Consider the following 16,319-nt stretch of genomic DNA (forward strand, 5'->3'; position numbering starts at 1 on the left):
GGTTCCCGTGGAGGAAAGAGCATACGTCCGGCCGGAAACTCGGCCTGCAGCAGCACCGTTCCGCCTGAGGCTCCGCGGGCAAGTCGAGGGATTCAGTGGCTGCGGCGATGGAGGCGGTGGGCGTAGGGCTGGTGGACTGTCACTGCCACCTCTCCGCCACGGACTTTGACCGCGTATGTGAGGGCGAGGTCGGGCCCGTGGGAGCAGGGAGGCCCCCATTCTTTCCCTTCAGGCTATCCTTGTTCTCCTCCCTTAGGGCGGAGCCCCAAATCCTCCCAGGCCCCCGTCTGTGGTCCTGTGCGACTTGCTCCTTACTCCTTATTTAATCTCACTCACACTGATTTTTCTTTCTTATCCCGAATATCCATATCCTCTATCTCCACTTGGCTTTTATTTGCTGTTATTGGCTACTGGAGTCCTTCCGCCTACCCCGCCTTGGCCCGGCTATCCTACCAGCCTCTCAGCTCCGGGCAGAGAATCCACTTTCCCCAGGACGCCGTCCGCGAAACTCGGGCTCACTCCCGCACGCCGCGTGCTCCAGTTCTACAGGGGAGCGAAGCAAACAAAAACCAGCGCGCGCACACACACACGTAATTTCAAAGTGTTTTATCCGCTACATTGGAAACTACAGGCTAGTAAAAAAGAAGAGCGGGGTCTATTTTAGGGGAAAAACCTCTCAAGAGGTGAAGCTTAAATTGGTGCTGGAAAGACAAATTGGTGAGTGCATGGTGGTGAGGAAAGCAGGCGGGTTGCAGGCCTCCAGGCAAGACAGAATTTGGACGTTCAAGCTACCGGAAGGCTGGGTGGAGCCTGATGAGCTAAAAAGACGCGTAAAACAAGACCGAAGAGGTTTGCTGAGGTTTAGTGAGTCAGGAGTTCGCATTTCATTAGAAGCACAATGGGGATCCAGTAAAGGGCTTTGCTTTTTAAGGAGAGAGACAAGATCTGATAATCCATTTAAAAACCATTTTGCTGATGTGTGGCTAATGGACAGAGAACAAGAATGGAAGCTAGAAGACCAGCTTAGAAGCTTTTGTAGTATTTAGACTAAAGATAGTGGTTGCAGGGGAGTTTGAGAGAAGCAGATGGATTCAAGGTATATTTTAGAGATAGAATCTGTAGTACATGCTGAGAGGAATTGAGGAAAGAGAGGGAAAGGGAGAACTTGAGGATGCTGTAGAGAGGTGGTGGTGCTGAGATGAGGGAAAACTGAGGTTGGAGAGGGCAGGCAGAAAGAATAGGTTTGTTGAGAAAATGGTTATGTTCCGCACATGTTGAAACCTAATATCCATCCAAGTGGAGATGTCATATGGTCATTTAAAAATGTGAATCTTGGGGCTACTCTGGTGGCGCAGTGGTTGAGAGTCTGCCTGCCGATGCAGCGGACGCGGGTTCGTGCCCTGGTCCGGGAAGATCCCACATGCCGCGGAGCGGCTGGGCCCGTGAGCCATGACCGCTGAGCCTGCGCGTCCAGAGCCTGTGCTCCACAACGGAAGAGGCCACAACAGTGAGAGGCCCGCGTACCACTAAAATAAATAAATAAATTAAATAAAATGTGAATCTTGGGTTCAGGAGAGAGTTATAGGCTGGAGATAAAAACTGGGGACTCATTAGCATAATGAGCATAGTAATAAGAGTACTTAAGGTGAGTCAGAGAGAGAAGCATAGGGTTCTGAAATCAGATAGAGAAGAGAGAGCCAATCAAGGAGACTGAAAAGTAGCAGCCAGCTAGAGAGGAGTATTTGCAGAAGCCAAGAGTGGAAAATATCTCAAAAAGGAAGGAGTGGACAAGTGAGGAGTTTCTAATGCTGCTGAGGGGTAGAGTAGGAGGACAGAGAAGTGTCCTTTATATTTGACAATAACAGTTTCTGTTTTAGTAGAGTGGGAACAGAAGCCACATTTTACTGAGAGAGTAGATAGGAGGTAGGGTCAGCGTAGGCTCTTCACATTCCACCACCTTGTTCCTTGCCATCATTGTCATTCTTTATGGTGCCTCAATTACATTGATATACACAGCCAAAGGACACTTACTTATCCATCTAAAGTGATTGTGATTACTTATGTTTATTTTAGGATCTGGATGATGTGTTGGAGAAAGCCAAGAAAGTAAGCCAATACCTATAATTGCCCTTTTTTTGGTTGTTTTTATTTTCCTCCTAATTTTGATCTAAAACAGCTTGAAATTTAGTTATACTATGTTGTTGTTACTTCAATAATAATAAGTTAATAATAAACAGCATTTATTGTTTACTGTGTGCCAGACACTGAGCTAAGCCCATCCTGTACATTATCTCATTGAATGTTTCACAGCAAGCTTCTGAGGAAGCTACTATTTTATAGCCAACCATTACCATTTTATAGATGAGGAAACTAAGGAGATTCACTTATCCAAAGACACACCACTAGTGAGTGATGTAGACAAGATAGTCTGAATCCAAAACACATTCCCACAGCCACCATGGTAACCAGCAATATGGAACAAATTGGTCCATCTTTCAGTTCTTGAATTAACATTATTCTGGAGATCTTGGAGAAATTATAAAAGTTTTTTGAAACAGTTTGATTTGTGTGGGAAAAAAATTATTAATGTTTGGAAGTGTTTATGAAGCTAGCATTTTGTGGTCTTCCCCAAAATTGATAGTCAGAAATGGTTGCCATTTTTACATACAGCCATCTTTCACTGTGGCAGCTTAATTAGGAGTATGGGGTTTGGAGTTACACAGGGCTAGTGATGTTGGGCAAGTTATTTGACTCCATCCAGAACTCTGTCTCTTGATCCATACAGTGGATTACAGCAATGCCTATGTCATAGGAGTATGTAGATTAAATGGGGGGTAATATTTATATTCACCGAACATAATACCTGAAGCATAGTAACTACTCAGTGATAGCTATTATGATTATATTGATGGAGTGTGAGTGAGCAAGGATAACTAAAAGCACAGAAAACTTTAAATTTTTATTTAATTATATTGGATGTATATTGTTTGAGACTCTAACTATTCTCTTCATTTTTGTTGCAGGCCAATGTTATGGCTCTTGTGGTGGTTGCTGAACATTCAGGAGAATTTGAAAAGATTATGCAGCTTTCAGAAAGGTGTTACTTCTCATTAAGATTTAGAAAGAGTTGTTAATAAGGATGCAGTTATGATTTCATATTTATAATATCAAAGATCATCAGTTTTTAAAGAGAATGAGAAGAAAAACAATCACATTAACATAGCCCTAAAAAAATTCTTTCCTACTTGTTCTTCAGAGTAACTTTGTCTCCTAGTCTAATATTCTGCTTTCTTAATTCGTTCTACATTTTTAGGTATAATGGATTTGTTCTGCCATGCTTGGGTGTTCACCCAGTTCAGGGAGTTTCACCAAAAGACCAAAGAAGTGTCACGTTAAAGGTAACAAACAGTCTTATAAAACAAGAACCATAAAAAATCATAACATCTTTTGACTCCGTGCTCCTCCTCTTTCAAATTAATATTATAAGGCAATAATCCAAAAGAAATAAATTCTATCTTCTTTCACAAAGATGTTTGTTACAGCAGTTACTTGAAATAGAGAAAAAGTGGAAAGAGCCTAGAGGTTAGGAGATAAATAACTAGTTAACTTATACAATGTTAAATATAACTATAGAAAGTGTGGACTATAAGGTTTATGTAGCAGCATGGAAAATGTTTACAGTATAGTGTAGGGAGACAAGCAGGATACTAAATGGTTTATTCACTGTGACATCCATGTAAAAATATATTCTATAAGGAAAAGACTAGAGAGAAAAGTACAGAAATTATACTCGTTGTGATGGTCTGGTAGAGTTATGAGCACCTTGTTTTCATATTTTTTGTCATGTTATCATATTGCTTTGGCAATAAAAATGATAAGATATCCAGAAAAAGAAAGATACAAATTCATAGATGCAGTACTATAACGGAACAGATGAGTTCAAGTACATAGTGTCTTCTTTGAACATTGAACTATCCCTATAGGAGTGCTCTTGATCTGTTAAACTGCATTACTTTTATACCCGCTCTAAAAAAATTCCTACCCACAAGATCTCACTGACTCACAGTAGTCAATATGTCTTATGTTTCAGACTTTTCTCCTGACTCAGCATCAGGGAGATGCACAGTGTCCTGAGTGCTTTATTACATAATGAGATTGAAAGCGCCATGTTGAAGAAGTAAAGACTTTTTGTTATCTATGAATAAATTAAGATATGAAGACTATCATTTTTTATAATAATAAATCTGTATTCCTACATTGGGGTACCCGAGGTAGTTTTACTTATTTTGAAACAAAATTACTTTTAATTCACTTCAGGTAAAAATAAATACTTATCCTGTAGATTTCCTGAGTTGTTGATATGATAAAATTAGCTAAATTGCCAGAGAGTTGCAATTCCCAATTCCCAAGATGTTGGGGATGATAGCAGGACAGTATTTCTTTCACTTACATAGAGATTTATACTAATAGTCCTTCATTTCAGTAGTCAGTCAACAAGTGTTTAGTGAGCATGTACTATATTTCAAACACTGTTCTAAGCACTATAGAGTAAAATCCCTCTCACAGAAGCCAGATTCTGGATTGGGGAAGACAGTCAACAATTAGATACGTGAACTAAGTGCTTTAAAGGCAATGAAACAAGATTATGTAATGGGGATTGTGGATGCTGGTTTTTAGATTGTGTAGTCAGGGAAGGCCTCTCTGAGGAGGTGGTGTTTGAACTGCAACCTGAATGCAGTTGGCCATGCAAAGAGAGGGGTCAGAGTGTTGAAGGCAAAGGAAACAATGAAGACAAAGGTCCTAAGGTAGTTACAAGTTTGATGTGGTCAAGAAATAGAAAGAGGACTGATGTGACTAGATGGAAGAGGAAGGAATAGTGAGGTCAGAGGGATTGGGCAGGGATCCCCACTCACCTCATACAGGGCCTTGTTGGATTGTAGTTTACATCAGTGGGGGATTTAAAGTAAGGAGTGACAAGATGTGATTTCTGTTTTGAAAAGATACCCTTGGCAATGGTGTGAAGAATCAATTTTGAAGAGGGCAAAAAAGGAAGAAGGGAGAATAGTTAAAAGACTGTTGGCAATAGTCCATGTGAGAAACGATGGTGGATTGGACCAGAGTGGTAGCAGTGGAGATGAAGAGAAGTGAGTGGATTTGGCATGTTTTTGGCATGAATGTAGAACTGATAGGACTATTTAACTTACAAAACTAAATAAAATACCAACAATATACAGGTAAGTCTAGATTCTCAAAACAGACAGGAACTCAGCAAATCTCAAGATAGCCTGCTGGAAAAGACCAGAGTTAAGCAGTTTTGTTCCTAACGTGCTTGTAGTCCCCACAATAGTTTAGTTTTCCCATTGTGGTTAGATTACAAGCTCCTACCATGTGGTACAAAGGTAGGTATGTACAATATGTAAGTATTCATTAAATTACCTTGGTTTATAAAATGAAAATTGCCTAGCATCACACAAATCTTTCAGCATATTCAATAAATATTATTACCAGGCAGAATTTAAGCCCCTGGGGTACCCTGGGGAATCACAATTCACTGTCTACAAGCTACTGCCCCCTCCAGGCAGGGCACGCGCTGTCCATTTGGCTCCTGTCCCTTCTTAACCCACTTCACTCATTTCGGTTACACGCCTGACCCCTGTTCTAAAGGTTCTGAAGACTAAACATTTTCTTTAATAAAAAAATCAATTCTAATTATTTTAAATCATTCAGAATAAAGCTCTCCTCCCTCCCCTTGCCCTTCTTTCTTCCATCCTTTCCTTCTCTCTCCTTTCTTCTCTCAACAGCATAGTGGAAACAGCATGGGCTTTGAAGTCAGAGAGACTTGGCCTACTGGCTTCTGTGATCTGTGGCACTTAACTTTGCCAAGTCTCAATTTCCTCATTTGTAAATCGTGAATAATTATTTAGTTGTAGTATGCCCAGTCATAGGGTATAGAGGTATAGGATATTTTAAAACCCTACAATAGAACCATTAGCTGTTAAAGAACTTGAGACTTCATGGAGGAAGTGGGAATAGAACTGAAGTCAGTTTTAGACCTATTAATGTCCTTATAAATATTTTTACATCTATTAAAATGATAAAGACCACACATACATTTATACATATTGAATCTGTGATACAAATTATATTAATTTCTATTTACTATACCTGACTTGCCAGAAACTTCCAAAATATTTCATGGGAACAGTCTCATTGTAAATGTATTTTGCTTCTTTTTATAGATAATACATATTCCAAGAAGTATATTTTCCCTGTATCTGGTCCTCATCCAAATGTGTAATTTCTTTCTGACTGAAGACTTTCTAAGTGTCAAACATTTCCTGAGTAATCTCTCCAACTTCTCCAGTCCCTTTGAGGTCCCACAGACACACAGTAGTTTGGATGTTTGATATGGAAAATCTTTGCCTGACACTTTGACCTACTCAGCTATTGCCTGACATCTTCTCTGGTATTTAGGGTTATATACTCTTAGCTCCACATGACAATATTAATTCTTCTTCATTGAGTCTACTGGAATGTCTGAGACCTTGATTTACCCTTCCTCATTTTCTTTTCTCTCTCTTGAGGTATAATTATAAAATCTCCTCTTCTTCCTCTACCATATGGTTTACCTCCCTTTTCTTTTTTTTTTTTTTTTTTTACGATACGTGGGCCTCTCACTGTTGTGGCCTTTCCCCCTGCGGAGCACAGGCTCCGGACGTGCAGGCTCAGCGGCCATGGCTCACGGGCCCAGCCGCTCCGCGGCATGTGGGATCCTCCCAGACCGGGGCACGAACCCGTGTCCCCTGCATCGGCAGGCGGACTCTCAACCACTGCGCCACCAGGGAAGCCCTACCTCCCTTTTCTTAATTCTCCCTTGTTCTGATTATCCTCACTAGAAGTACCTTGAATTTACATATTCTGAGACTAAAATCCTCAAAGTAGTTTAAAATATCTAGAAGCAAATTTTCCATGTATTTGTCTTTCCCTTGTCTTAAAGGGATCCCTCACAGGGGGAATTCTCTTTAAGTGGAAATAGTAATATGGAAACTAACAGTACACAGTTACTTCAATAGTTGGCAAACAACATATTTGTGGTATTTAATATGTATATTGTTGAACCTTTAGGACAAAAATAGGCTACACAGGACTATAAAGACAAAAGAAATTAGTGAAAATAGTGCAAAGGATGTATGGGATTATCACTATTAAAAATTCACAAGGCATCAGTACCCTAAGAGGAGAACATAGCAGTGCACTCCCCAAAACTCACAAAGGTGACCACTTGGTGGCTTTCTTCTCTCTTGCTCAGCTATTCCAGGAAATCCAGTTCACTCCTCCTAAATGCCAGGAAATGCCTCCTGAACAGAAGGAAGGGTTTAAGTGGGAATCTTCGTAAGAAGTCATGTTCTTGGGACTTCCCTAGTGGTCCAGTGGCTAAGACTCTGCACTCCCAATACAGGGGGCCCGGGTTCAATCCCTGGTCAAGGAACTAGATCCCACATGCCACAACTAAGAGTTCGCCTGCCACAACTAAAGATTCCACATGCCACAAGTAAAAGATCCTGCATGCCCCAGTGAAGATCCCGCACACAGCAGCGAAGATCCTGTATGCCGCAACTATGACCCGGCACAGCCAAATAATAAATAAATACTTTTTAAAAAAGGAAGTCATGTTCTTGTAACATAAATGGATGTGGGATGTTTGTACTCAAATTTCCGGACAGAAGTACTCACCATTATAGAAGGATTACATTCTTAGTTCCTCAACTGGTTAAAAGGTATTGACTATGTAAAGGACCCAGTATAGCATAGTGCCTGGCATATAATGGGTGTTTATACAAAACCTATAAAAGTCCCTTCTCCTATTTTAATAAATTTACTTTTTTTTCATCCCAGGATTTGGATGTAGCTTTGCCCATTATCGAGAATTATAAGGATCGATTGTTGGCAATTGGAGAGGTAAATACCCACTAGCTGATCAAATGATTTCTAATCCAGGCTTTCATGTGATAGATGAAAATAGTCCTTAATTCTGTATTGGTGATTATAACAGACTTGGATAATTATGTTCACCCTGTTCAGCTGAATAATACTTTGTCAGTACTTCCTCAATAATCAAAAGTGCTTAGGGATAAAACAATAGAAGTCTCCCCATGGGCTTATGTTAATGAAAGAAAACTATTACCATTTCAATGTACTTTCCTCTTTTTTTCCTTTTGCTTACATAGGGTTATCTCTCTGGTTAGTTAAAATAGTATATACAAGCATACTTCAAATAGGTTAGAGTTTATAATTAAAGAACATTTTTTATTAAATAATTTACAGCTGTGAAACATCTTATCACTTGGTAATTCCACTTATAATTAAAGATAAAAGATAAGAATAGCACTTACATTCAGAATCTAGGTTATCACGATGCATGCCAGAATAGAATCAAGGGAAGCAGTCATTTATAATCTTCACTGTCCAGTGTGGTTACCACATGCAGCTGTTGAGCACTTGAAATGTGACTGGCCCAAATTGAGATGTGCTATCAGGATAAAATGCACTGAGGATTTCAAAGTCTCAATACCTCAAAAAAGGAATGTTAAATAACTCAATAATTTTTTTTTATTGATTATGTGTTGACATAATAATATGACTATATGATAATATTGATAATGTTTTAGATATAGTGGATTAAATATATCATTAAAATTAATTTCACCTGTTTCTTGTTAGTGTTTTTAATGTAGCTACTGGAAACTGTAAGGTTGTGTATGTGGCTTATGTGTGTGGCTCCCATTATATTTCTCTTGGACTGTACTGCACCATAATATGTCTTCGGGGATTCATTAAACCATAAACATGTAATTCTGTTTTATTTTTCCATTATAGGTTGGACTAGATTTCTCCCCCAGAATTGCTGGCACTGATGAACAGAAGGAAGAGCAAAGACAAGTCCTAATCAGACAGGTCCAATTAGCCAAAAGACTAAATTTGCCTTTGTAGGTTAATTATCATCTTTCTATATTAATAGTTACAGAGCAAATTAAGTAATGATTCTCCTGAAATTGAGCTCTACTTTTCTTTTTCTCTGAATTGCTTTAATATAACAAAAATAATAATTTCATATTAAGTACTCAAAAGGAATTTTTTTGTTGTTTACCAGAAATGTTCACTCACGTTCAGCTGGAAGACCCACCATCAGCCTCTTAAATGAGCAAGGTATTTAGGTTCCTGAGAAAAATGTGCCTAATGTTTAAGTTTGACAATTCCAGTCCATATTCCCAGTAGAACAAGCCATGCTTTACTTGATTTCTTAAAGGGAAGGGAATGGGTCAAGGGTAGAGATGGAAATCAACTAAGATGGTTTTGCAAGTCAGCCTACTATTTACAAGGTTTTCAGTGTGATTATGATGTTTATCAGGCCAGGATAAAGCAAATGAAAAATTGGCTCAAGTAATTTTAATGCCTTAATTTGAAAATTAGCAGCTCCAACATTTTAGTCAGCGTATGTGAGAGAGGAAAAAACAAAGCAAAGAAGGGTGATCACATTGAGTTACTGTTTTGCATGTTTTATGGCTGCTGCTTTAGAAAATGGTATTATACAGATTGTGGCCATCTTATATAAAATGCACTGTCATCTTCACCAGTTGTTCCTAAAGAAAAAATACTTCTCATAGGATTACTTTTCAAATTTTTAAAGTACTGTCCACGGTAAGAAATATACTTTATTTTGAAACTCGATATATACACATACATACTGTTTTTGGCACTGACTTTATGTCGAAACTCAGTATATACATATACAGAAAACTGACAAAAGTTCAAGAAGCAGTACATCTATATGTATATAGATATGTGTGTGTGCGTGTGTTTATGCACACAAATATATAAGCACACACTGGCCAGTCGTGACCCACTAATTTGATTTCATAATTCACAGTAGTAACTCACTAAACGTCACACCTACCAACAGTATCAAATAGTGAAGTAAACATAATTGCCTACAACTAGAAAGCACTGTATTTCTCAGTGATGAGTACTGAGTCCCCCTGGATTCACCGAGAACGTGATTTTTGTGCAGGCTGAGCAGCCATCCTTTAAGAACTGGAGATGGTTTTTGTGAAACTAACTCTGAGTGTTGAATTTGTGAGTCATTTATTTCCTCATTTCTTCTTTCACTAGCATCCTTCTTAAGGACAATTTGCTTAAAAACCTATTAGGAACAATAATTTGACAGTTCAGAAACTTTTGGAGAAGGTTTGATGGTATAGGAAGTTTAAATAATTGCTTAAATTGTATTTATTAATTTTATTCTGAAGATTTGGAGAAGGTTTGATGGTATAGGAAGTTTAAATAATTGCTCAATTATATTTATTAATTTTATTCTGAAGATTAAGAATTTACTATATTTTTATTCTACTGGTTGAACACTATATGTTTATCTACTCTTTAGAAATCATAGAACCTTATAGTGACCGACATTTACTTAAAATCTGTGTTGTTCAATTTGATTAGTGGTAAAACCTCTCATTAAGGAAATAAAATGGAACTGTGATTTATCTTTAATTTTTGAGAGGTGCTGACAAAGTGTTGCTGCATGCATTTGATGGTCGGCCGTCTGTAGCCATGGAAGGAGTAAAAGCTGGGTACTTCTTCTCAGTTCCTCCTTCTATCATAAGAAGTGGACAGGTAAATTCTTTCATTAAACCTCATTTTATACTTTGTGAAATATACTTTGAAATATGAACTTTTATTATATACTTGTGATACTATTCTGGTTTCATTGCAAAAATTAATCTTAGGTCCCTACCTCATATAAAGAGTAACTCAAAAGTGGATCAAAGACCTAAGTATAAGAGCTAAAATTATAAAACTCTTAGAAGAAAACAGATCTAAATCTTTGTGGCCTTGGATCAGGCAGTGGTTTCTTAGCTATGACACCAAAGGCAAAAGCAACCAAAGAAAAAATAGATAAATTGGATATCATCAAAATAAACTTCCACTCACAAAAAAAATAAACTTCCACTAACAAAAAATTGGGCAGCTCATACTCAAAAGACCTGAACTTCTGATAGCTTTCAGAAAAAGGATATTAAAGGCAGTGTGAGGGAGGAGGCTGCAGGGTATGTGAGCAGCTTGTGCTCAGTTCTCGAATTGATTGGCGTCAAGGTGAAGTTTTGAGCATCATCAATCTTCTGGTTTCAGCTGGTCTGGGGTCTACATGCTTGAGGTCAGCAGTTTCCATCTGGTTGGGGTCTGCTTCCTGTAAGAACAGCTTAGGAGTGTGTGTCAGGCCTCTATCTATAACTTTCAGGGAACTGGGAATTTGGTGACTCTGCTATGTGGCGAACTCATAGTCTAAGTTGTTACCAGTTTTCCGACCCAACAGCTATTCATTGCTCCTACATCTTCACATTTCCTAATCACTAATTCTTGAACCAGCCTTTTGAGGCCCAGGGGAGGCCTGGGAGACTTGAAGCAAAAGCAATTTACTTCAAAATACAGGGACACTGGGCCTTATATACAGTTTCAGGTGGAAAGTTCTAGAAATGTCAATTAGGTCATGTTAATTGATAGTCCATGATTACTTTTATTTTTCCTACTTTTATCATTTGTGGAGAAATTTCTTATTTATTTATTTATTTATTTTATTTATTTATCTTTGGGTGTTGGGTCTTCGTTGCTGTGCGCGGGCTTTCTCTAGTTGAGGGGAGCAGGGGCTACTCTTCATTGTGGTGCATAGACTTCTCATTGGGTGGCTTCTCTTGTTGCAGAGCACGGGCTCTAGGTACGCGGGCTTCAGTAGTTGTGGCAGGTGGGCTCAGTAGTTGCGGCTCATGGGCTTAGTTGCTCCATGGCATGTGGGATCTTCTCAGCCCAGGGCTCGAACCCGTGTCCCCTGCATTGGCAAGTGGATTCTTAACCACTATGCCACCAGGGAAGTCACTCTTCCTTGGATCTTTCAGTAGGCATATGATATCAGATGTTTGGGTTCTTGCTGGATGTTACCTCATGTTTTGCTCTTGGTTACTACTCTTTGGGTTCCTAGAGGCTTCGGATAATTTTTGGCAAAGAATGTTTCTTCTTAAATCTAACCATTAATGTAGAATGATGAGAACATAGTGAACATTTATTAATTGAATATTAAAGTATGAATTTTAGATTCTTGCAGAGTAGTATGCATTGACATGTGGGTTTAATGCTACTTATTTAATCTTTAATTCTCATGTTTTAAACTTACTAGCTTTCTCTTTTCTCTAAGAAGCAGAAACTTGTTAAACAGTTGCCTTTAACTTCGATTTGCTTGGAAACAGATTCACCTGCACTAGGGCCAGAAAAAAAGGTAAATGATTTTCTAATTTCTACATTATTTAGATTGTGTCTTTTATTTGAACTATTTTCAGTTTAGCTGTGTTTCTCATTCCAGTGTAAATATAATGGGATCCTACTTTAATGCTAGGTTGAAAGGTTATGTTGACTTAATTTTAAGTCTTTTGTAAATATGGCTGTTGTGCTACACAGAATATTATTTGATATGGGTCATGTCCTAATTTATGTAATATTGAAATCCAGACCAGTATAGTAAAAAGCTTAGTGTCTAGAGGCAGAAAGGGCTGGATTCAAATCCTGTCTCTGATACCCACTAGCTGTATAACTTTGGGCAAGTTCCTTAATCTCTCTGAAACTGTCTACATTTATAAAATGTGGGTAAAATAATAGTAAAATATTTTGAAGTATTACAGTGGGGATTAAATGAAGTAATGTATATGAAAGTGCCTAGGGCTTCCCTGGTGGCACAGTGGTTGAGAGTCCGCCTGCCAATGCAGGGGACACGGGTTCGTGCCCCGATCTGGGAAGATCCCACATGCCGCGGAGTGGCTGGGTCCATGAGCCATGGCTTCTGAGTCTGCACGTCCGGAGCCTGTGCTCTGCAGCGGGAGAGGCCACAACAGTGAGAGGCCCGCGTACCGCAAAAAAAAAAGAAAAGAATATAGAAGAGGAATGAGAAAATAGAGGATTATAACCACATTTATTTTCTTGTTTGACTGTAGGATAGAATGGTACAAAATTGCCTTCCTGGTTAGTGTGAAATAGGATGAAAATGACCTAGCTTTTTCACCCTAAACAGAAATGAATTTCAAATGCTCTTATAACTCAGTTTTATGTTTGTATTTAGATAATTTGATAAAAATTGTGGGTTTCTGGCATAGTGCCTTGCACATAGTAGGTACTCAAAAACATTTATTGAATAAATGAATTTTAAAACTGAGGAATTCCCTGGCAGTCCAGTGATTAGAAATCTGCACTTCCACTGCAGGGGGCACGGGTTCAATCCCTGGTCGGGGAACTAAGATCCTGCATGCCGCACAGCGCAGCCAAAAAATAAAAATAAAAAAAATAAAACTGAATATGCTTTTTGTTAAGTAAAATGTGTTTGTTCTAGAAAAATAGAAAACAGAAAATCGTAAGAAAATAGAACCATCTACCACTGAAAGGTTACCACTATAGTATAGTGGTTAAAAGCATAAACTCTGATGTCAGCTTGCGCAGGTTTAAACCTCAACTGGGCTACTTACTCGCTGTTTAGGATCCCTTCTTATCTGTAAAAAAGGGATGCTAATAATAATAGTACCTATCTCACAGAGTTATTTTGAGGATTAAATGAGAAATTCCATGAAAACCTTAGAACAAAACCTTGCCTACAACAAGCACTAAATAAATGAAGATTCTTATGTCCTTCCACACTTCTTTATGTCCATATATGTATACATAATATTTTTTTCATAAAAATAGGATTAGCCTCAACACATCATTTCATAACTTGCTTTTTTTTTTTTTTTTTTTTTTTTTGGCGGTACGTGGGCCTCTCACTGTTGTGGCCTCTCCTGTTGCGGAGCACAGGCTCTGGACGCAGAGGCTCAGCGGCCATGGCTCACGGGCCCAGCTGCTCCGCGGCATGTGGGATCCTCCTGGACCGGGGCACAAACCCGTGTCCCCTGCGTCGGCAGGCAGACTCTCAACCACTGCGCCACCAGGGAAGCCCCCATTACTTGCTTTTATGTGGTGAACACATGTAAATATCAATAAATATACTTTTGCTCATCATGTTTAATAAGTATATAAATTTTAGTGTGTGAATGCGCCACAATATATTTAACTTGATACTGTCATTTAGGTTATTTGTTTCCAACACAGTACAGTTGACCCTTGAACAAGAAGTGCTTAGGGGTACCAACACCCTCCCCAACCCCCCAGCCCCGCCCCATACCATGGAAAATACATGTCTGTCCACCCTCCACGTCTGCAGTTTTGCATCTGCGGATTCAGCCCTCATTTTCGTGGTTCTGCATTCACAGATTCAACCATGCTTGGATTGTGTAGTACTGTAGTATTTATTGAAAAAAAAATCCATGTATAAGTGGACCCACACAGTTCAAAACCATGTTTTTCAGGGGTCAACTGTATTATAAACAATATGATGAATGTCCTTGAACCTAAATCTTGGTGTGCATTTTTCATTGTTTTCTTAGGCTACGTTATCAAGGTTATCTTTTAACCTTGTTATCTTATTCCTCTGAACATTATCATCCTGAGTCGATAACTTAATAGTAACAACAATAATATATTTCATCAAATCTAAATGCCACTGATTGTAGATGTACCACTGTTTTGTGACCATTAAGGAAAAAAACACTACAATTATACTTTCACATGCCACTGAATATCATTAAAATAAAATATATGTCAATTTCAGAGATGTTAAGATAGGGGAGAAATGCATCTTAGAATCAGTGAAATATGACTACATAATCTGTGTAGTGTTCCAGACACCATGGCATTACTGAGTCAAACTGTAACGTAGCCTGTGAGTTGAAATGGCCAAGCTACAGAGCTTGACCTTTGCAAGCACTCACTTGAGGAACAAACCAAAGCACAGTTAATTCATCAGTCAGGCAGGTCACCAAGTGTCCACTTTGTGCAGACTGCTTCATATGCTAGGTGCTGGGACCTCGACTGGTAATACCCCAGGGCTCTTTTCAGGAGCAGGATAGACTTACAGTTAATGTTGTAGCCTTAGCTTTCAAGCTGAAGTTCAGGGCCTTTTCCTCAGCTTCGCCTCACCCCCATTAAAAAAAAAAGAAAGAGCTCATCAGTTGTTTTTACCAACTCATTTTCATCTCTTTTATCTACAGTCTTCAAGGATTGCTTCCCTTGAGTGTCATGTTTGATTAATGTCTGCTTTGTCTGTCTCAGGTACGGAATGAGCCCCAAAACATTTCCATTTCAGCAGAATATATTGCCCAGGTGAAAGGGATCTCAGTGGAGGAAGTTATAGAAGTGACAACACAGAACGCATTGAAACTGTTTCCCAAACTTCAGTACCTGCTCCCGAAATAGCTTCAAAACAAAATCAAGTGCAGAGGGCACTGTTTGAGAAAAATAAATGTTCTGATGAAGAGTCTGAACTGAAGAAGCCATTGTATCGGGATTATAATTTTAGAGAAATATTTTTCTTAGAAGTAAAACTGGGCTTAGATCCTAAAACCCTGGGTTCTAATTCTACCTTGCACTGCTTTTCAATTAACGGAGTCCTAGCAGGAGATTGGGAAATACCACTGCTTCTTACTTTGCCCTGCTAAATAGAACCACCAAATGAACTGAAACCATTTCTTCTGGCAAGGGTGGCTCCCACAGGTAAGAAATAAGTGCTACTGTGATGGCGTGGAATAGGCTAAAGTTTGATCCTTTACCACCTGTTTGACTTCCCACAGGATTTATCCAGTGAAAGGAGAGTGTCTAGTTTTTTATACTATCAGAAATCTTATCTTTTCTGGGTTTACAAAATTGAACTTTTAGTACTTTGAATTATCTCTCATTTTAAGAGAAAAATGTACAAGGTTTTTATATAGATCTTAGATTTTGACTTATAAAGCCCATGGTTCGTGCAATCACCGTTAAATACCAAGCACCACAGTTTAATTAATAAATTGGTTTTAAGTTCCAGTCTGAATTTTGTCACATGTTTAAAATGTACATAGCTCTATTAAAAATGTATCTGACTTTTTTGCATGCAATAATATTTCATATTTTTCAGTTTTAAAAATCTCTGGTATGAAAAGAGTCCAGTGGATGGTGGTGATAGTAGCACAACAATATGAATGTGCTTGAAGCCACTAAACTATACCCTTAAAAATTCTTGAGATGGTAAATTTTATGTTATGTGTACTTTACCACAATTTTTTAGAAAAACATCTTAGGTGTAGGTTACAAGGTATTGAGATCCATACCAAAACATGAGTATTTAATTTTGTTAAATTACATAAGCAGCA

At 38.5% G+C, this 16,319-nt stretch overlaps 1 protein-coding gene across 5 annotated transcripts; it reads left to right on the forward strand.

The window, feature by feature from the left end:
• The first annotated feature begins 68 nt into the window (after positions 1-68).
• On the forward strand, positions 69-16,044 carry TATDN3 (TatD DNase domain containing 3). Of its 5 annotated transcripts, none has more exons than XM_082832667.1 (10): positions 69-173; positions 2,074-2,106; positions 3,024-3,097; positions 3,314-3,398; positions 7,897-7,959; positions 8,878-8,987; positions 9,152-9,207; positions 10,565-10,677; positions 12,251-12,331; positions 15,244-16,044. In XM_082832667.1, the coding sequence occupies exons 1-10, from the start codon at positions 108-110 to the stop codon at positions 15,385-15,387; spliced, it is 825 nt and encodes a 274-aa protein (XP_082688793.1). In that variant the 5' UTR covers positions 69-107; the 3' UTR covers positions 15,388-16,044. The 5 variants fall into 5 exon arrangements, with proteins under 5 accessions (XP_082688793.1, XP_082688794.1, XP_082688796.1 ...); XM_082832668.1 differs by having other exon boundaries at positions 12,254-12,331; XM_082832671.1 differs by lacking the exon at positions 69-173 and adding an exon at positions 607-717.
• The last annotated feature ends 275 nt before the right edge of the window (positions 16,045-16,319 follow it).

This window comes from Leucopleurus acutus (assembly GCF_964270905.1).
Source record: "Leucopleurus acutus genome assembly, chromosome: 2".
NCBI classification, from domain to species: Eukaryota; Metazoa; Chordata; class Mammalia; order Artiodactyla; family Delphinidae; genus Leucopleurus; species Leucopleurus acutus.

What these genes read in the sequence shown, in the direction of transcription:
- TATDN3 (XM_082832667.1), top strand. Translation starts at nt 108, where the DNA reads ATGGAGGCGGTGGGCGTAGGGCTGGTGGACTGTCACTGCCACCTCTCC. An exon ending in ATTATGCAGCTTTCAGAAAG is followed by an intron (nt 3,098 to 3,313) that starts GTGTTACTTCTC and finishes CTACATTTTTAG; the next exon opens with GTATAATGGATTTGTTCTGC. An exon ending in GATTGTTGGCAATTGGAGAG is followed by an intron (nt 7,960 to 8,877) that starts GTAAATACCCAC and finishes TTTCCATTATAG; the next exon opens with GTTGGACTAGATTTCTCCCC.